This window comes from Aythya marila, assembly GCF_965140915.1.
Source record: "Aythya marila genome assembly, chromosome: 2".
In the NCBI taxonomy this organism is placed as follows: domain Eukaryota; kingdom Metazoa; phylum Chordata; class Aves; order Anseriformes; family Anatidae; genus Aythya; species Aythya marila.
In genome coordinates, this window is record NC_139043.1 from 2,937,176 (window position 1) to 2,959,468 (window position 22,293).

The window sequence follows — 22,293 nt, forward strand, 5'->3', positions numbered from 1 at the left end:
AAATCGATCTGTGCAGTGCTGGGTGGGCTCTGCACAGCCCCAGATGCGTGGTATGTTAAAAATATATATATATATAGAATAAGGGTAAAGAAAACATGGAGAAAAAAGGGAAAGATCCCCCAGAGCTCTTGTGCTCTGTCCGCATCCTTTCAGCAGCAATGGGGGGAAAAGTAAAGGGAGGGTCTTAGAGACAAAAATCTCCAAATAACGAATTTACAGAAGGGGATGAGATTGGCTTTGAAAACAATTATTTAAAGTAATAAAATAAGAGGGTGCTGGTTCCTATTGGGACCAATGTGGCAAGTCTGCAGGGACATTGTGGTGTGATTTATTGTGGCACAGTAACCCCATGGGACCTTCCCCAGCACAGTACAGCATTGCACCCTGCGACCTAAAGCAGGCACTGGTAGCAGCAGCAAGCTCTTCTGCATCCAGTGGGCCAGATTAATAGCAATATATATATATGTATATATATTATACATAATATAATAATATATATGTATTTTTTTTGTGGTTTTTTGTTTGTTTGTTTTTCCAAATATTAGTGCTGTTCATTTTTTTGTTGTTGTTGTTTGCTTGTTTGTTTGTTTTTTAAATAAAAGAGAGATCAGACTGGGTGAAGGAAAGAAAATTAGGAAAATCAGAAGCAAAATTCATGAGCGGAGGGGATTAGATGTCTCCTGTCCTGTTGGAGTATGGGGCAAAAGCAGTGTCATGCTGGCAGCATGAACAGAATTACAACTTTTCCCAGCTAACTTTCACTGCCTTGGCTGGCTGGCTGGTTGCACATGCAGTGGAAAAACATTTTATTTTATATTTTAATCAGTGGCATGATGACGGACTTGGTCTGAGGACAGTCAGAGAGTGCAGAAGTGGTTCAGGAGGGAGAAGGGTTTGATTTAGGAAGAAAAAACAGCACTAAAAGATGAGCTGCAGTGCTGGGGATTGGTCTCCTCACATCCTGGGAGGTGGTGCCTGCGGGAGGAGATGGCTGAGCGGAATCAGAAGTATGGGCAGACCTCCTCACCATGTCTGGAACCTGCCAGCTGGCATCTCAGATCTTGTTCTTCCTGGGGTGTGAGGCAGCTTGGTGCATGCTGAGTGGTAACAGCGCGTGCCTGGGGAAGGGCTGGAGGGGGACGCCTCAGTGGAGGAGATGGTCCCTGTACAGGGCTTTGTGTGGCAGCACCTTTTTGGTTAGCGATGTGTGTCCCTTCCTCTGTCCCACTGATCCCCAAGGGGCCTCGTGTGATGTTCCCCAGATGGGGGTAGCCAAGGAAAGTGCAGCAGCACATAAGATCCAGTCCTGAGAGCCAGCTGCAAGGTCTTGATCTTGGGCCAACACCTGGCTACTCTGCACTGGAGCAGGGCTGCACAGAAGTGGGTGAAATCCCTTGCCTTGCCCCTAAGGGACCCAGCTGGGCATGAGGGGCCACCCTCACTCCTCCTGGCTTGTCTGCTTCACCCCAATGGGTTGTGCAATGTGAAGAAGGACAGGATGTGGTGGAAACAGGGAGAAGACACAGCTGCTCCTGTGTGATGTGATGTAAAAGTAGTCGCTGTGGTTTATGCTGCTCTTGCACCCAAACCTGAAGGTTTGGTAGGACACAGATGATGCAGCGTGGTCTGGCCAGGGTGCACTGGAGGTGCCCTATGTCAGAAGTGACACAAAAAAAAAGGAAAAATGATGAGGGTTTGATGGGTGAGAGCTGGTGGACCTCCTGTCCAATCCATTGCTCTCTGTAAGACCTGTATCACATCCTAAGTGGGGAGGGATGAGATTGGCCCCATTATGAGCTGGGTAAGGAGATGAGTAATAACTGCTGGCAGCAGAGTAAAAGCAGTGTCACTGAAGATGCCAGGCCAGCATCAAGAAGTGGCTGTGAAGAGTGAGTGTTAGAAATATTTTCCTGTCTATGACCTCGTTTTGCACTGATTTTAGGTTCTTGTTGCTTGTTCTCCAAGACCAATAACAGAAGCACTATTGGTTGAATCATCCATGCGGGATGAGGTTGGCCAAAGTTGGTGATGTTCTGCAGTAGCCACTTTACAGCCCACAAAGGCTGGAAAAATGATCTAATGGATCTATCCATCCCCATTTTTTGTGATTCAGGAAATGTAAATGCATGGGAGCAGGGTGGGATGGCAGCCTTGCCAATAGAAAGACAAGTGACCTGGAGGCATTACTCCAGCTACATGCAGGTTCAACAGCTCAGTGTGTCCCTGTCAGAGTTTGATGGCATCACTGCAATAAAAGCCATGTGCAGATGAAGTTTTGGCTTGTGCCATGTTTCAGGTGTCTCCTGGCATCTGTCCACCTTGGGTTGAGGGGAACAGCCCCTGATTTGCACTGGGGTAGATGAAAGCCAAGCAGTGTTCTGGATCCCATGAGAAACACAATTCTCCTTTCGTTGCAAATCCTAGAGAACCAAGCTGAGTCTTGGCAGGCTCTGCACTTGAGAAACCGAAGCTTAGGTTTGGCAGAGAGTGTATAGGTTAAGTGAGAGGTGATCTTTCCTCTTTAGCCAGGAGGGAGGCAGAGCCATGGAAGGTCACCCAAGGGGCAGCATGAGCCATGCACGTTGAAATCAGAGCTCCTAAAGCAATCTCTAGAGTTCAAAAACATGAATTACATGTACCTGTTCCTCCCCTGCTTGATTAACCTAAGCTAGGGATTTTGACATTTCTGAGGCAATAGCATTCATCTTAATTTCCTCTGCTACTGTTTGCAGTATGATGTTAAGGAGCTGTCACGCTCCTCTGCAGAGGTGGCTGCACTTCAGCTGTATGCTGTGCAATCCCTGTACATGCAGCCCTCTCCCACCCTTGCCCCAAGGCTTGGGAATTACCTTTATATATATAATATCTATGTTACAACACTATCTTACATGGCTCTGTTTTGCCAGCCAGTGTGTAATCACAGAAGGATGCTTTAGCCTATTCTCAAATATCAACTCTCCCACCAGCTTGGATTTTCCTCAGCACAGTATGGATGATTGCACCCAAACAGCATTGGGTGCAGAGGGCAGCTGGGTGAGGAGACCATGTTGCATCAGCATAAGCAGTAGAACCTCTTGTGAGGTCTATATTTGGCATGTAGTGTGCAAAGGATAAAGCACATATCTTACCATCTCCATTTTTTCATGGTGGTACTGTAGAAGCAGACTCTAATGCTGTCTCTAGCATAGTCCAGGGATGGAGGAGTTGTGCCATGAGACTGAGTGACTGGACCAAGGTCATACAAGCCTCTGTCATGACAAGAACAGTAAATTTTGCAAGGTCCTAACAAGAGTGTTACCCCTGTTTCAAATACGGGGATGGTTGGGATACTCCCAGGGAGCACAGAGTGTGCTAAATGAGAGCCCTCATCTACTCAAATTTTAGTCTAATTTTAGTAAACAGCATTATTCTGATACACTCATTGATTTTTATTTAATTATTTCATTAATTATTTTCATTTTAAGAGGATTTTATTAGGTGGCAACCTAAAACTCATCAAGTTGATATTCAAAGCATTGAACCAAAGCATCGGCTCAAATAAACAAGCCTTTTCTAACAAAGAATAAAGAAAAGTGATTTATTCTGCTACCCAGCTCTTTTCAGATAGCTACAGAGGCAAATCATACCTTTGCATACTTTGAACACCTCTAAGACATCTCACCTGAAAACCATGGAGCACTTACTAACATGGTTTAAGCACTGTTAAGTACCCAGGAAGGAGAACTGTGATTTTTATTCCCGTTTTACAGATGGATAAGCAGAGGCAGAAGACTTTAAAGGTCCTGTCCTGGGCCATACGCTGAGCCCTGTGGCAGGGCTGGCTGTAGCACCAAGACACTTGGTTTTCTGGTTCACCAAGGGAAGGCAGGTCTTTTCTCCTTCTTTCTAAAGACCTTTCTACACAGGTTCCATGTCCATGGGTGCTATTGCAGTGTACAACATTAGGCAGAATAAAGAGGTGATTGCTTCAGGGAGACAGACATTAATGAAATAGGTGGGTCTTATTCTCCTCTCTGAGCTCCTGTACTGCTTTGATGGAACTTTTCCCTTGTGCACATGGCATTTTTTTTTCCATACTCAGTTGTAAAGCTAAGCCTGGGAAATGGCCATTGCCCCTGCTTTATTTGCCAAAAAAAAAAAAAAAAAAAAAAAAGTCATTTTAACTGATCTCTCTAAAGGGTCACGCTGGAGGAACCTTGGCCTTTGCTTTGAATTTGTGATGTCACTTAGGAAAGAAATACTATAGATTGTTGTTCTTACCCTGGAGGTACCAGTACCAGGGGAAACAGGGCTGGTGTCTCCATCCCAAACCCATGGGATGCCCTTCCTGCTCACAACCCTCTTCCTACAGCTGGGATGAGCCAGGGGCTGTCGGGCTGTGCACCTCTTACTGCACCACTGGTGTTTTGCTGCTTCTCAAAGCAGCCAAGGAAGGATGCTGTTCTGTGCTAGATCTCTCCAGGAACAGATGTTCTTGCTTTGCATTTGCAGGAGGGTGAGAAAAGCCCAACAAGACAACCACGTGTCGAGGCACAGGCTTCCCCCTCGCTCAGCACCGGCCTTCCTTGGGGAAAGGTACCCATGCTTGCGTTCCTCGAGAGCATGATTCAAATAACCCAGCCACGTTTCAAAGGGCTTTATTGGGCATAATGACAGCACTTAACAAGCATTACACAAGTGTGTCACAGGGGGAATCCTCCGGGCTCTGAGTCACAAGCGCTCCGTTTGGACAGCTGGGTTTTTTGCAGTGTCTGTGCTAAGCACACAGTCCCATCCCCAGGGCCTTCTGTGAGCAGGGGTGGACCAGTCTTGCTTTCACCAAAATCCATGTCAAAATTTCCTTGCTGGAGCAGAACTGGGCTCACATGTTTGCTCTGGTTCCCAAAAGAAACATTACAGGGCCTGGAGGAGGAGAGGAGAGGCACGCAGGAGGTCTGGAAACCTTCACTCCAAAGTCAGAGAAGAGGTTTCTAGGCTCAGAATAGGCACCCGATGTCTTTGGGTGATGTGGAGCTTGGTGCTTTCTGCCCAGTCAGGTGGGGTTGCTGCCAAGGTATAAGTGCCAGGGGAAAAAAAATATATATATATATATATATACATATATGTATATATATATAGTGGATAGGAAGGAGAAATAAGAGAGGGAGGAGTATGGTCCTGAGCACGCATGTCTCATTCACGTGCTCAGGTAAGGCCCAATGGGGCACAGCCCCAAGGCCTCAGCAAGAGCTGTTCCCATCCCATCTCACTGAGCCCAGCTCTGCTGACACTGCCAAATGAAGGCCCAGGGTCCATCAGATTCAATGAGGCTTCATCCTGAAGGGAGGTCAGCACTCAGGGAAGTCTCTAGGGAGCCCCCCATGACATACCAGGGCTTTGCTGGGTTAGGCCCAGGGTGAGTCTTGCAGAAAAAAAATACTCCTGATGCTGTCTGTGCTAAATGTTTCTGTTTAGCCTGGGTCACTTATAACGATTTTCTTCCCTTCTGTCCCTTTAAAAGTGGCAAGGTTTGCTCTGAATCCTATTATAATCTTAGCACAACGTGTAAAACTTCAGCAGATCACCAGCTCTCTCCAAATTCTACCAGTGCTTGCAAAGAGCAAGGGGAGGGGAAAGAGAACCAATACATTAACTCCCTTGTTCTGAACTCTTAACATAGGGCACTGCTTTTAAAAACGGCCTTTAAACCAGGGGAGAGCGTTACGCATCACAAAGACGTTGTTTGTCTCTTCCTTGCTTGTCACCTGCATATTCGCAGTCCCCTTCCCACTTGGGTGCTGCTGATACCCAGAGAGCACTTTGCATTTGTAGAGCCTGGGCCATCAAAGGAGTTCAAGGTGCCTTTGGTCTCCCCATCGGTTTCTGTTCTGGTATCAATATGAGTCAGTTATGCTTTTTATGGTATAGTGATAATTCTTAGCAGGGATGCTGTTACTTTTCTAACATGCTTTTTCCTCTTCCTACACCATACTGATGTGAAATGCTTTTCTCTCACTGCATCTTTCCACACCCTGGGGCATAGCATCATAGAATCACAGAATTATAGCATCACCAGCAAGATCATGTCACAATGTGGGGCTGGGTCCCCTCTCACCTCACAGGCCTCACATCACAGGCACAGCTATTGGAGGTTGCCATTTCTCCTCTTCATGGGGTAAGTCAGGTTTTCCTGGATGGCTCATAGAGTGCCTCAGGGGCAACTTGAGCTTGCATCATGGGAGACCTCCACATTTCTGGCCTGACCTCGAGTCTACCACAAGTTATGGAAGCTCACTTTGTCCTCGTGCATCAATCCTGGTGTTCAGTTTAAGCGCATCTTGCAGGAAAGGCAACTAATTTCAAAATGAAGATACCTGGATTTCCATCAGGTGAGCGTGCGTAGGTAGACATCTACTGCCGGTTAAGATGCCTGATGGCATCCTGGTTGTCCTCATTGGCCTGGTGGGGATCATATAAGGTCCACTGATGACGTGCTTCTTTTCGAGCTTCAGATCAAAACTGGTCAAGAAACCCCTAGAAAATCTCAGTGTCTTTTGATGCCCATCTGCAAAAAAATGTGACGCCTCAGGGTGGAATTCATTTTACCCATTATAGTTCTGTAGTTTAGATGTCTCCATCCAAGACAGGTGCTCTTGGCTTCATTTGTTGATGGGGAGAAAAGGGCACTTTCTGATGGTTAAACCCTCTGTGACTACGGAGGAGCTGAGGCAGTCAGCTCAGAGATATCCCCACCACTGGCATCCAGGTTTTGTCAGATTATTCCCAAGACAGGGATTGCATTTTGAGAGTTTGCTCATTTCCTAGCTGTCACAACATGCCATCCAGGCTGGTGCTAAAATCCTCTAGACCACCCCTCTCCTCAGCAAATTCACAGTCTTATATTATTTCATGTCTCAACATCATTGCTGAAAGCCTAAGCAGCCTGAGAGTTTTGCAGCTGTCTCTGTATGACATTTAACCTTTCCTCTAATCCAGCAAACTCCAGAGCACAAATATATTTTCCTCATCCTCCTTATCCTCAGCTGCCAAACACATCCAGACTCCCACAGTCCTCCAACCACATCCGCAAGTCATTGATACAAGCTTATAATAGAAAGCCATCTCAAAACTTACAAAATAATACTTAAAATAGCTTTCTTGCTTCCCCATCATGATGAGTGTCTCAGCAGAGGACACCATCACTCCTAAATATTCAAGAATTATATCTGCATTTCAAAGAGTTTCTCTGACTTTGTTTTACTTTCACTTCCCTGAAATAAAATCCTTTCTCTTTTCCCAGTATATGTCTCAAAATTCCGCTTTTCCAGTTTCATATTCCCTTTACATCCCTTTTGGAAAATGCAGTTTTTTTATGGCAGAGGTTGGGCACACTCAGGCTTCCAAGGAATTTGCTGTTATTCGGCAGAACTCCCACTGTGGGACAGAGCAGTGAGAAAAGGCAGAAACGAACTCTGCTGCAGCCAAGCCTGTGAGACGAGGCCAAGCAGCACTGAGCAGAGCAGGGGTTTCTTCTACTACCAGAAGAGTGCACCTTGTCTAATAGAGATATCTGCTAAGGGGTGGGAAGGCAGGAATGAAACTCCTTGAACAGTTGCCAAGCCCACTATTCAATTTGTCCCTCTGCCCCCAGAAGAACAACAATAGAGCCTGTTGCTAGATGGTGTTGTGTGGCTTGACAGAAAGCAACTCGAAATCCTCACAGGCTTAAGGGAGCATTTCCATTTTTTTACAAGACTATAGTAACTGGGAAGAAGCAGGACAGTTTAAGCTCTTGCTGGATAAGCAAGGTCTTCTCCGAAGCCTAGCGAAGGGTGGGGAAATAACACTGGGTGTCAGATGAGGTTTGGAGAATTTATTGGGAGACCCATGGTTTCTTTAGAGGCATAAAATCTGGTTAATGCTGGTTTCTGGGGGATCCAGATGTGATTCCTCTCCCTTCTGGAGGGAGAACCATCTTTCTACATCAGCAGTCTCTAGCCAAGTTTTCTTTAGAGTTATTGGATAGAAATAGGATGTAACTCATCTGAGGTATGTTAGACATTTTCTTTTAGATGGGATGAATCACTCCCCAGCTGTGCCAGTTTTCTCACCATTGCCTGCAATAGGATCCTGGATGACAAGGTCAGACAAACATATCTCATTTTGGATAAATGAATTCAGAGATGAATTCAGATCCTTTTTTTTTTTTTTTTTTTTTTTTCTTTCAATACACTCCTAAAAGATAGGAGCATCTAGGCAATTAATGATCTACCTTGCCCTGCAGATTATTAAGAGGATGCTTCCATTAGAAGAGCCTTTTGAAAATCCCAGTAGGCATTTCTTTACATCTTTAGAGACTGAAATATCTTTAAAAATCTGTCACCTGAAGTCCTGCTGTTGCATTCCACATATGTACAAAAGAGCTGAGAAAAAGTCCCATATGTCAGAAGGGCATTTGAAATAATTTCTTATGAAGAAATGAAATAATTTCTTATTTTTCTATCATGTTCTTCAGTAGGAAAAGCAGACCTGATGCATTTTGTTGTGAATGACTTTGCCTTACCAATCCAGACCAGGAGAGCTTCACTTGACCCTGCATACCATAGGGATGCTGCCTGTCCTTATAGGTTGACTTTGCAGTGGTGAGAGCCATTCTGGAGGCTCTGGAAACATTGCTTTCTGACGTGCAGATACTAGGAATATGGTCTAAAGGTGTTTTGATGTGTGTGCTGTGTGTTGATATAGTCTTTTTTTTCTCTCTTTTTTTTCTCTTTTTTTTTTTTTTTTTTCTTCTCTAGTAGTAAGGGATCCTGCCTTCTGAGGGACAAGGAAGGCCAGTCCAGCCTAGCCCATTTACCATATGGCTAGAACAAAGTGTATTGATATTTTTCAAGGCCTTGATACACTCTCCTTTACAAACAGTGTAAATCTCTAGAGAGAGAGGGTAGCTGCCTGATTGCCAAGATCTAAATCTGTTTTGCTGCAACATGAGCATCACATGCCATAGAGAGAACAGAGGGTGAGCAACAGAGATTTAACTAATTATTATTAGGCCCCTTAGGTTAGTTAAGATGTATCCTACCATGGGTTTGCAATAATAGACACAACTTGTACCATCATTAACTCATTCAAACAAGGAATCATCCATCCTCACGTGCCACAGGCTGGATTAAATGTACCTAAATCACAGTTGTAAAGAAGCAGTGGATGTAAGAGGTAGTTAGCACTGAGTCATTACTAACAATAATATCAACTGGATGAGGAAGGAGCTTGCTGGATCATAGTGTTTTTCTAACAAGACAGGTCATGGATATTAGCGGTTTGATTGCAAAACTTAGAAGTCACTAACAACAGGAGACCAAGGGCACAGTGGGAATGAGTTTTTGCCTGAAAGAGTAATATGGTCCAGACAGATGGGGCAAACAACTGACTTGAAAGAGAATAGATAAGACACATTAGCAGAAGATTGGGAATCAGACAGGGAAATGCTAATTCAGTGGTCACTGAAACCCTTGGTGCAACTTGCCCACAGGCATATGGGAAGTCTGTGATAGAAACAAGCAGTGAGTCCATCTGTCCTGCTGATGCAATGTGTAGTCTCAGTCTCCTGGTGAAGGAAATGTTCAAGCTCAGTCATAATATAAGGCAGTGTTTTGTCAGCACAGTTTTCTAACAAGTCCACTGAAATTACAAGTAAACTGCAATGTCTACCAGAAGACTCTCCAAATTGTGGTATGGAAACTAATTCAAGGGTTATATAGTCTGGCATATATTTACAGCCACAAACACATCTCAGCTAACCTAGCTGTTGTGTCTGCCACCAATAGTGCTGCTAGTGGTAGTTCCTATTGCCTCTGACATTGGTACTCATCCGAAATAAATTGAGAAATTCTGGCCTGCACTCAACTTCCAGAAACAGACTGAGTGCAAGCTAGCACAGGTTCCTCTTTCAATTCTTGCATAGAAGAGTCCAGTTTTGCCATCTTTAGTACAAGAAGGTTTGGACAACATGGAAGACCTTGAATATCTAATGAGTTGTAGGCTGTGATAAAACAGAGGAAAAATTTGATCCTGGTGATAAAGCATGTCCTTAGGATATGAGATCTTTGGTCATATTCCTTTTCTGCACTACACAAGCTTAAACAAATAGGTTGGTGACCTGGATGGATGAGAATCAGCTGGGGAAAAAGAAAAAGAAAAAAGAGAAAAAAAAAAAAGGAAAAAATATTTCCTATATTCTCTAGCAGAGGCAGGCTGCACATGGCTATTCATACAGCATGGGGTCATTGAGAAAAGCCTGAGGTATGGGAAGAAGAGCTGTGCTGGACTTGCCTTTGACTCACTGTTTCCAAAAACATTGGCGTGAGGATAACAGCCAGGGCAGCTGGACACTCGTGAGTCAGTACAATAGAGACCATGAGCGAAGAGCTTAGGTTTGTTCACAGTACTGTAGAGATGTACACAACGCTTACACACTGCAGCCATGCCGAGCAGGATTCGTCATACTCCATCTCAGAGCTGGACATCTCATCTGAAGTAGTCATCTAGGTTCCCTCTCCAGTCAATGAATGAAAATTGACACTTCCTCACCATGACTCATCAGACCTATCTGTGATGTCAATCTTAGGATGCAATGACTCTCTGGAGCAGCCAGTGTCTATGTTGGTGATCAAGAGAACCAAGATGAATGTCCGAGTGCCTGACTTTAAATAAATATGGTTAGGTCAAATGCCCAAGATCCATCATTCTCAGTTTCTTAGAGTCATATGGACCATTGCTGTGAGTCCCCACGGACAAGGAGTTTGTGTTTCTGTTAAATTCTCTCCTTTCTGGGTTTCTGTGGTGTTAGCCTATGAGGCAAAACTGATTCAAAAAAGGCACTCTTGCAGAAGTATCATCAGTCAAAGACATATGTCAAAGACATAGCTCATTTGGACTGACATTTGGAACTGGTAATGAATTGCCACATGAAGGTACTGTGACAGATACCTCAAGGCCAATCCCAATTCTGAAATCACTACAAGTCATCAACTAATGTTGCCTTCTCTCAAGCCTGTTGATACCTGGTGATTAGGAACTTGCTTTGATTTTTTTAACATATTTTCCTTTTAAATGCATTAGAGAGTGTCCTGTTTGTAAGAGCTTAAACACATGAACCGTCCATTTTGAGAACATGGAAAATGACTAAAGTTTTATTAGGAGAAAAAAAAAAAAAAAAAAAAAAAAAAAAAAAAAAAAAGAGAGAGAGAGAGAGAGATTATATGAACTTTTTAAGTGAGCTTGAGATTTCTATGGTTCTGCTGACCTTGCTAAGGAGATCTGCACAAATTTCTTCACACACTTGTGCGGTCTAGACCTCAAATTCCCAGACTGTTTCTGTTACTGTGAATGAGGAAGAGTTTGGCTTATCTTAAATTTCCTTTATCTTAAAGATGTCAGAAAAGATACCTGGGATTTTCTTTGATCCCAAAAGGATATGGTGGCATCGATATAATGGAATAATGATAGAAGTGTTGTGAACATCTCTTTAAACTACCTACATTTCAGGTCTGTGTATAGGTTTTGCTGTTAAAACTGTCTGGTTTTTAAGTTAGGCATGATTTTAGCCTCAGGCACTACTATGCTAAGTTAGACTCTATTATTAATATTAGTAGAAAATAGATATAGACACCTCAGGTATAATTTGTGTGCTTTCCAGCTAATGTTGGCCCCTTTCTCTGTGAAATTTAGGCCCTTCCAAAGTTTGTTTAAAATGCAGAAGTGTAATTGTACAGGGAGAGCTTGTGCAAGGGGATTAACTTCCTTCAGGGTATGTGCTTCATGGTGCTGGACGGGCTGGCAGGCTGGGAGCAGGGAGGGACTTATGGAAGGGCTCTCAGACCCCTTGTTCCTCTGCTCCATCTCTTACAGCTGGCTTCTACAGGAGCCAAGGGTTAAGCAGTCCTGTTGCCTGTCTCCTGGTCCCCCTAATGTCATTTGAACCCATCAGCCAAGTGAGCTTTGCTTAGCAGAGGTTCTAGGAGATATTGGATAAGCATGAGTCGTGGAGAAATGAGCAGCTAACAGGAGGAGAGATGTGACTTGCAGAGGGAGAGGCTGCAGTGTGTGTGCATGCTCGTGTCTGTGAGTATGTGTGCATACACATGTGCATGCAATTTTCCCTGGACATCCAGGCAGGCAGACAGAGAAGTCAATGCTTTCATGTTTTACTGCCCAAAGAATAATGCTTGGCTCTGTAATTATTTTCATCCATTCATCTTCTTTCCTTCTCATTTTGACCGTGTGATTTTGAGGAGGAAGGAGAAAATGGAGTGGGCTATACCATCAATCTCTTGATAGATGTATTACACCATATGACTGATGAAGAGATGAAATGAATGAACTTTCTCATAAGGTTCAAGGAGAGTGGAGGGTTCTACTTTTTGAATTCCTATGCTTTCCAGCCACTGCTCATCCACTGCACCAAGACTGTCCATACCATTTGTATTTCTCCAGAAAGGAACCTGAACATACAGCTGTGTGTTACAAGTATTTTGACAGAGGGTCACAGGACAGAGTAGTGAGATTCTGAAAGAGTTTGTATGAGCAGCCAGATCATGTGAACCTACTTCTCTGGTGGAAGGTATTAGCAGTGACATCTCCCAGAAAAGTCCAGTTAACAACTACTTGGAGGATTTTTTGGACAGAATCAAAAATGATGGAAGATGATTATACACAGATATAATACATATTACATATATGCTTACATAAATACATATCCCTCTCCCCAGTCTTAGCTTCCAATCCAAAGACATGTTGAACTCAAGAGAAATCGCGTCTTCTCTTTAACAGACTTTGGAGCAATCTTTTTGTCTTGTGTCTTAGACTCTTAACTCATTTAAGTCTTAATCCTTCAAATTGCTTCATACTTTGATTCTGGGCCAGGGAGGTGCTGCTTAGCCTTGTATTTATCCTAAATATCTGAGCATTTCTGTTCGTTTTCCATGCACAGGCACCAAGCTGGGTCACACAGGTTGAGATCAAGCCCGAGAGCAGGGAGAGTCTTTCCTGTGTTGGGCTAATGCTTAGCACATTATTATACATGCTATCAGGGACATACATTAATAATGTATGTAAATTATAGGCGTATCTCTCAGTCCCATCTCCTATCCCATTGCAGGAGAGAGAAGGATCCCAGTTAAGGCTTGTATATATCTGACAACATGTAGCAAAACTTGGCTAGGAGCTGGATGGGGTTTTGGGGCATGCAAAGGCAGCATTGCAAGAACTTTTTTGTGTATCCCAATGGGCTTCAGCATTTGCAGAATCCTTCTATACAGCACCTATCCCAGTCTACACCCAGGTCTCAGATACTATGGGTGTTAAGCTGAGAGCTCCTTCTCTGAGATCCACAGGTTTCTGGCTGAGTCTCCATTGTTGGCCAAGACTCAATCAGTGTGAATAATTGATTTGGGAGCTCTGTGGAACAGAATAATCTGTTGGCTAAAGCGTGCTACTGAGATTTAAGAAACTTGGGTTCAAAATCCTGCTTCAAATCAAGCAGAGGAAACTTATGAAGCTCATTTTCCCATACTATGGATGAGTGCCCTAACCACTAACCTGCTGACTATGAGTATAAAGGGGACGTTGCGTCCTCTAACTTCACTTTGGGAATGGCACCTTAGGGGATGGGCACATGAACAAATTACCACGAGGTAAATTAGGGTGTGATCTAATGAGATGCCAGTTTTTCTGTGGTAACTGCCCGTGTGAATGCTCTTACCCTGCAATAAGTGCAAGATGGTTCATATATACCAGGGGCTAAGAACATCCGCATAGATGTTCACATGGCTCACACCCTGCTTTGATTCCCAGTAACTTGGTTCTGTGCCTCCAGTCTCAGTACCCTTGAGAATTCATTCCGGGAAAAAAAAATAAAAATCAAATTCTTCTGTTTTACCAAATCCCCAAATCTGACATTTCGACATTTCCAATTGTAATTATTTTAATGCATTTTTGGTTTGCCAGAAATGATTTGCCGAGTTTGACTCCGTTGCACTCTTTTGGCAAAGAGCAGCTCCACCTGAGAGCCCTGCAGCCAGCTTTAACCAACATGGGCAGATAGTCTACTGACGCCTCACAAGCTCTGCCTGCCTTGTAGTCAGAGACCTTCTGGGCACTGACATAATGTTAATATCCCCGTTTCTCACAGCCAGCCCCTGAGCGCTGAAGAGGTTTAAACATGTGGAGATACGAAGCTAGGCTTATAAAACACTATTTAGCCTTGTGAAGAAATGGTGGTGTGGTTGGGAGATGAGCAGAGCTTGCAGGTTGCCTTGAGGTCAGTGGGTGCTCAGCACTTTTTCATGCACTTCCCATAGGTCTGGGAAATGGCCACAAAGGATAGCAGCAGCTCCAAAGAGAAGACCTTGATTTCAGTTGCTGGCATACTGGTCCGGGAGCCTTACAAGGCTACAGAATTAGACAGCAGTGCCTGGGAGCAGGCTGAGTATAACTATGCATGGGTCCAACTGAAGGAATAGGAGAAAATGCCCTTAAAATGTTCCAGGAACTGGCCCCAACATTCTAGTCAAAAAACACTTGCTTATAGGGTGGGATCTTGTCTCATGATGACCCCAAAGGCAGGCTGACTCGAGCTGTCTTGAGGCATCTCCTTTCAAGGTAAATTAGGAAGATTCAATTAATCTTTGAGGTAGCATTCCATCAGCATGGGACAACTTTGTTTGAAAATAGGGCTTGCTGAGAAAGCATGAGGACATCTTCTGCTTCCAAGCACATGAGGAGTTGTATCCATACTCTCCATTGGGGGAACAGCACACTCCCCTAACAGACCTCTGTGGATGGAATTCTCTTACTTAATTTTAGCTATGTAATGCTTAAATATCTGAGCAAATCGTCTTACCTCCCTCTAGAAAGATGGGCATCTTCTGAGGGCGATTCATCCTTCCTGAGATAGGTATCTTTGGTGGATATGATGAATCACTGTCTGGAGTTGCCTATCTTTCTCCATCCACTCTAGAAACAGCCTAAACACCCAGATTTTAGACAGCTAAAGTTGGGAGGTAAGACTGAGTTCCTGAACACCCAACAGATGTCATTGATGTGATGCCAGTTGGTGTCCGGAAGGTTTTTATGCCTTTTTTATGCTGATGAGAAGTCTTAAGTGCTTGTGAGGTCCTTGAACATCCTTGGTGATATTGACCAATATAAGAGGTAAAAGACCCAAATCCTCTCTGGTGCAAAGAGCAGAATTCTTCCAATTAGGTGTATGCAGAAACTTAACTAGGTACTGCTTTGCAAAGTTACTCTCAGGAAAGAGAAAGTCTGACATTAAAAAATGAAAACTGAATGGGAAGGCAGGTCTATTCTTGGAAAGAATTGAAAATGACCTCCCTTCCCAGGGAAAGTGAGTTTTATAATCTGTCTGAGGTAGAAGCAGAATCTGATAGATTTTAGCTTTGTGGTAAACAAGAGGATGTTAATCAGTCCAAAAACTTAACAAGATTCAAGAGGACTTTTCAAGAGATTTTTCTGAGAGAATATTTACAGAGATTTTGCTAATATTCAGGACTGATAATTTTTTTTATTTTTTTGTGAGAGAGAAATAAAATCTTTTATTTCTGGGCTTAAGGTGACTTCTGGCTATGGAAGATCAGAATGAGATTCATGCAAGGAAATAATATTCCACCAATGTCCTGTTCAGAGTACTTACATTTTCTTCTGGGGCAGCTGGATCTGGCCACTCTCAGAAAGGTTACTGGCCTCAAGAATGGTAATTATCGTATTTCTGTAGACCTGTAGCATTGTTACCAGCCTGGTGTACAAAGTGCTAATTCATTTAGGGCTGTAGTGGGGATGGTATTATATTTGTAATGGAAATATAAACACGTAGAGCACAAAGGTGTGGAATTAATTTCAACAAACTTCTGCCATTTCAAAATTAAACAACTAGTTTGTAGCTTTTATGTAAGTTTACTTTGTAGGGACTAAGTCCTCCAAAAGGTAATTCAGCCTGATTATCTGAGACACCTATCTTAGGACAGAGCAACTGATATTTCTGAGGCACTGATCTCTCTGTAATGATGATAGAGGGGTCTTGGATGATATCATCAACTCGATTCCTAATTTTGAGGTGGCTAAAGAGAGTTGAGATGAAATCTGTTCGAGGCAACCAGCTTTGGTTGGAACATTGGTTTCTGCCATGAGAATGTGTGAGAATTCAGTCCTAGCAAATGGAGAGGTTTTGGCAGATCTGTTGAAGTCCTGCAGCCTTGAGAACCTGTTTAAAGCTGAAATGGTGTGACCTGGCACAGCTGAATAGCCTACAGGATGAGGACCACAGCTGACAAATAAATATCACACAAAAGGAATTACAGTGCAGAGATGAAATATGAGGTCATTGTGGCTAAGGAAGCTACGGAAGCTGCTTGCACAGTGTTATGGCTTGAGAAGTCTACTAGTACATACACGTCTTTTCAAAATCTAATTGTGCCAGCACTACAGCAACCCTGACTCCAGGGAAGTTTTAAACCAAGCTATGAATCTCTGGAAGTTTCCTTCTTGCTTTGCTTCAGACTTCTACAGTGAGGAAATCTCTGTCTCTCAACTGATTTCATAAGCATAAACCTTGGCTTTTCATTAGTTTTTTGTGGATGTGCATTTGGTTGAGGCCACATGGAAACTGTGAGGTTTCCTCAGAACATCCTGAGCAAATGAGAGGTGTCATTGCAATTTACATGACTTTGCAGAGTATGGGTTTGATCTACACTGACCTGTACAGTCCTATGGCAAATGTTTTTTATGATACTCCCATTCATAATGTTATGGCAAAAGAGTTAAGATTTAATTTGTAAGTAAATGCAAAGCCTCAGCTTTGAAAAATTTAAACAAAATCGACCTCATTTTTCTCACCTGGAAACATTCATCTACTTTCCTGTAACCCCGTGATGTCTGAACACTTTTCCTTTACTTATTTCCTGCTCTTTGCACTGTATTTCACCTACCTTTTAAGAAACTTTCAGTTGTTTGTATAGTGCAGTCCACACATATGCGTTGCTTAGGAAGTCAGAGGGAAAGGTGGGAGCAGCTAGCTCAGCTCTTTAGCATAACACAGGTCCAGCATTTCCAGAGTTTTCTTGCAAATACTGAGAGCTTGGTCCCAGAGGTGACTGGGGACCCCTGCAGTCCTGGATAAATAAGGTACAATTGCAAAAAAACTCTGTGCAGTACATTCATCAAAGCCAGAATTAGGCCTAAAGGACATACCATTTTTGTATGCAGACATCTAAGTGTGTGTTTCAGTCTGTGAACTGGGTCCCATCCTGAGAAACTTCAACATTAGGTGACTGAGTTTTCAACCCATTTGAAAATGCAAGACTCTGTGGGCTCTTATCAAGATGATGAGGAGGACTTCATATTTTTCCCTACTCATCTAAACAAGTCTTATTGGATGGAAAAGCATTTATAGGAAGAGCTTTCAGTTGTGATCTGAAGGAGGGAGAATCCATTCTTTCCCTTGATGGACGTTGTCAGTAGGGAATTAGTCACCATCACCATGCTTCAGGTCTACTTCTGAGATGAATTTGGCTGGTTTCAGTGAACCACTACTACTACTAATTTCACTGCTAGATTTAGAAACAAACAATAAATAAATAAATAAATAAAAACCACTTTATATAACCTAAGTGTCTGCTGGTCTGGAGTTTGTCCCCTGCTGAGTAAGTTCCCCAATGGACCTCCAGAGGTCTGGGAAACAAACAATTGCTGGAATTTGTTCCAGGCCCCATAATCTGTCCTGGGCTTGGTGAGCTGAGCAGGTCTCTCCTTATGTTGAGATTGCCATTGAATATGTCTATCTTCCGTCTGGAGAGCAGACAACATAGATGAGATGGGTTAAAATGGTCAGTGTCTCTCCTGAAATACATTGTTTCTAACAACAAACAGTAAAGAAGTGGCATTTCTCACCTGGAGCTAGCAGGACTGTCACTGCATTTCTGACTAAGGACATTGGTGACCTTTACTTCCTATTCTCCTGTCTCAGAAGCAAGTGTTCTATCAAATTATTTATAACTTAATTTATCTGTAATGAATTTATGTATTTTATTGTTTTCTATTAGTTACAGATAGATGTTTTACAGTAGGTGTTAGCTGCCTCTAGTGAATGAGATTTCTAGCTATGTGACACAAGTATCCCTTGATGTTTTAATCTGGACAAGTATTCAGGAGTTTAGTTTTTTCAACTTTTGTCATTGTTAGATATTTCAATTTGAGCAAAAAGGAAGATTTTTGAGGAATATTTTCTCATGCCCACTGTATTGCAGTACTTCCCAGCGGAGAGGGGTATTGGTGTGACTGCTCCCTCTCCTTAATACAACTTTTAGTCAATTTTGTACTGCCCGAGGCTCTAGCAGAAATTAGAATCCAGGTCTAAAGGTTTGCCTGTGTGTGGAAGTTATAGCAAATTAAACTCATGATCAAGTTTCTGCGGTGTAACAAGTTACCACACATCAGCTGACCCTTGGTAACTGTCTGTGTGCTCACTGCTAGCCTGCAGCAAGTGAGGTAATTAGACTTTGCTTACCCACAATAAAAAAGGGTTAATTTAAATCACATTCACTAGCATTTGCTGTAGGCTAGGAATCCACATATGTAGGATTGCTGTGGGTCAACTAGCATGTTGTAATTTGAGCTTGACTAGCTTGACCATGAGATTGAGCCCTAAGCAGAGATCTGGATTTATCATGCAGCAATGTCTGCGCACTGACTCCTTCAGGAGGCACTCTAGGACATCCTTGTTCAGACATCTGCAACAGACATCTTCTGACTCCTTCACTGTCAATAGAGAGGAGAAATGGATGGTACCTAGGACTCTTCTCATCCTAAATATATTAAAAAAAAAAAAAAAAAAAAAAAACGGAAAAAAAAAGCCTATTGAGCTGTTCTCTAAAAGGGTGTATTTCTCTTCATTGCTGAAAAGGAAATCTGGATAACTTGAGGTAGACCTCCACATTGCTGAGAAGTGAACCCCACCTCCCAGTGTAATTCTGTTGCAGGCATTTAAGGGTCCAGTGCCATCCAAAGGGCCTTCACCTGCCCCTCCAAAAGGGCTCAGGTCTCCCAAAGGTCCTGCCTCATAACTGCCAGTCCCACAAACATGTTACAGAAACTGTGCTGTCTCAGATGAATTGAACCCTAAATGTGACTTGCCCCTTTTCAAAGGAGAATGTTACTTTTGAAACAATTTAACATAGGTTATTCAAATGCATGTCCTGTTGACCATCTATATTTCAGGTTTAGTGAGAAATGGGTAGTACTTAACATACTTAAAATCCAGGTTGCTATGCAATGACTTCTCATGTAGGTAAATCATTAGTGATTTCAATACCTGTTCTATAGACGTAGATGATGACTCAGAGAACAGGAGATTTCCTGCAGAATGCAATTCCTGTCTTCACTTGAGCCAAAATAATAGGAGAGTTGGTCAAATTCCAAGGTAGCTGGGTAGCTGAGCCCTCAAGATATGAACGGAGAGGTTGAATGTCGCAGACATAATGAACCAACCAAACATATTTTTAAATCAGTATCTTTCAATAGCTTGCATAACACTGCAGGTTTCCTTCTCCTAACACAGATAGCCCTTTTTGTAATCTCAGTTGCATGAGTCCTTATTTCTGTCACAATCCTCAGCACAGAAAAAATAAAATATAATAATAATAACAACAACAACAACAACAACAATAATTTAGTCCTATGTTGCATGTAGTGAATTTTCAAATTGAACTGTAATAATCTTCACCAAGAGTTTGCTATCTGTCTGAACACAGGTATCTAAAGCCATTTGAGCTTTCTCTGGGGTCCACATGCTGCTCTAGAAAGGTGCAGGCCTCCAATAGATCCCATGTCATATCTGCAAGCCTTGTGTAGGTTTCTCACATAGAGTCTATACTGTGGAATTATTCTTCTCACATAGAGTCTATACTGTGGAGTTATTTAGGCAATTGAATTCATTCCTGAGCTTCAGATCCAGGTACTTTAACTTGGTTTTCTACAATATAGGCATTAGTGCCTAATCTCATTATCTGCCTCCCACTACAGTCAGTGGAGATTGAATGTTCAATATAACTATGTACACAGAAGTCTGTAGTGCCATTTGGTATGCTCTGTGTCATCTGAGGTATCCACATGCTTCAGAAAGGCAGGCTGGAGCCAGGTGGATATGTAAAGTACCTCAAAAGGTACTCAACACACCTATGCTTAAGCAATAGAATTCCTCCCTGAGAATTCAAGCAAGCACATACAATTTCTCCCCCCCCAAAAAACAGAATGTCTGTTTCCCAACTGAAGGCTATATTATGTAAAACAATGTTATCTAAGTTATGTACAGCAATGAACATTTATCCTGGTAATGGTAGTGATAGTCAAGTAGTCTGCTTGCCTGGACATGGAGCCTTTGGCTATAGCAGGACATTCTGGGAATTTGCTGATCATGGAATCAGTGGGAAGAAATACAGGAGGGAAGAATTAACCATCTTCTGGTGTTTTGGTTCAGTTCCTTTGGATCAGGTTCAGGCAAGTGGAAGTTCATACTGCCAGTGTGTGCAGATGTGTGGTGACGAAAGAAGGCTACAGTTACCAGAAACTAGTAATCTAGCACTAGTCACCTATTTTAAATTCACTCTAAGTTCTTTTAACTTTGAAGAGTCACCCAGTATTACCAGTGTAGACCTGTGTCTGATTACTGTTGAAAAAGAAAATTAAGATCTGTTAGTCTTATCAAGAAGGATAAGTTGTGGTGTTGCATAGGATAATCTTAAATTTACTGCCACAACAGCTGCACTAAAATTAAAGATAGGTGGGTTATCAGAGCATTTCATAGAATCATAGAATATCCTGAGTTGGAAGGGACCCTTAAGGATCATCAAGTCCAACTCTTGAATCTCCTAATATCATTTAGTATTAAAAAAAATAATAAATCATTATCTTCAGGTGACAATGCAGTACAGTTGCTGTGGTTCAAGTTACCAGCCATCAGTAGCACTGCAGCACCTCCTGGTACACATGAGGTCAACATTCTAATTTCAAGGTGAAAGGAAGAGACTTAAGCTTTTAAGTCTCCCCTCCCGGTTGGTGTAGGCTAAGAGCACTTGCATGGACAGTTGCAGCAGCTCTGCTGGCAGGCAGGAACTTGTCAATTACTTGATCTCATTCACTGTGTGCCAATACCTTGCTTCTCGTCACCTTGGTGAGTAAACAGAGGGAGGCAGAGCCCCTACCTCTACATTTATGAAAAGTGTTGCCATGTCAACATGCACAACTTCACACAGACACGAGTGAATAGATCAGCTATGTACAGACATGCATCCTTCATCCTAAATGTGAAATGCAAGGTGACGGGAAAGAAGAACCTGCATGATCCAGTGCACTGAGCCCTTGAATTGAGTTGATATGATGATATGGCTCCAGAGTGCGTGCACCTGGACTGCTGTATTTCATCCCCTGCTCATGCCAGGAAGATCTTGACAGACTGGAGGGTGTTCAAAGAGCCAGAGGGCTGGAAGGACTGATGCTGATGAGCAAAGATTAGCAAGCACTACTCCAGGCCAAATAATGATATGATAATAGCTCTCAAACATTTGTCAGGTGTATATAGTAAAGGAAAGTGAGGAGGAATCATTCCACAGGGTACCAGTGGACATAATTGGGTATAGGAAAGAAAGGAATATCAATTAAATATCAGGGAAAGCAACTCATATGATTTCCTAGAATGTCAGAGTATAAAGGTTTTTTAAATGGTGGAAGCATCAAAATATGATTTAGCCAGCATCAACCACGGCAAGACCATGGAGAAGTTGTACAGGAGATCTCCATTTTATGAAGAGGCCTGGTGGTTCCAGGGTAAATAAGCAATTTTTTGTGCAATTTAGTGAGAGCTTATCTTCAGTTGGTGTAAATCAACATATCTCCACTAACTAGTGGTGCTTTTCCACATATCCTAAGACATAGAAGAGGCTGATAAGGAACTAGAATTCAGGATATGACTGTGTGGACTCCCTACACATTAATCTGTGTACTCAACCTGAGGACTTGAGCATTCACTTATTTAGATATAAAATGATATAATCGCCAATCCAACCAAATACCAACAAGCTATGTAAACTCATAGTTTCCCTCTGATTCCAGTAACGTGCTGTGAGCAGATTAGTATGCCTTCGCAGTGTTAACCATGCACCTGATATGTAACAGTATTTCACAAATAAGATTTTTCTGATTTATATTATAATAACTCAGATATGGTAGGTTGAATTACCTCCTGGA

The 22,293-nt window shown here is 42.6% G+C and overlaps 1 protein-coding gene across 2 annotated transcripts in view; it reads left to right on the top strand.

Annotated features, from left to right (window-relative positions):
* The window catches only part of WNT3A (Wnt family member 3A), an 88,082-nt gene that overhangs the window by 3,122 nt on the left and 62,667 nt on the right, over window positions 1-22,293 (top strand). The window contains exon 2 of one of the 2 annotated variants that reach the window (XM_082752086.1): window positions 4,492-4,575. The exons of the other annotated variant lie outside the window; for it this stretch is intronic. Coding sequence (XP_082608212.1) covers window positions 4,492-4,575 — 84 coding nt within the window. The remainder of the gene's footprint in view (window positions 1-4,491; window positions 4,576-22,293) is intronic. 2 annotated transcript variants of the gene reach the window in all.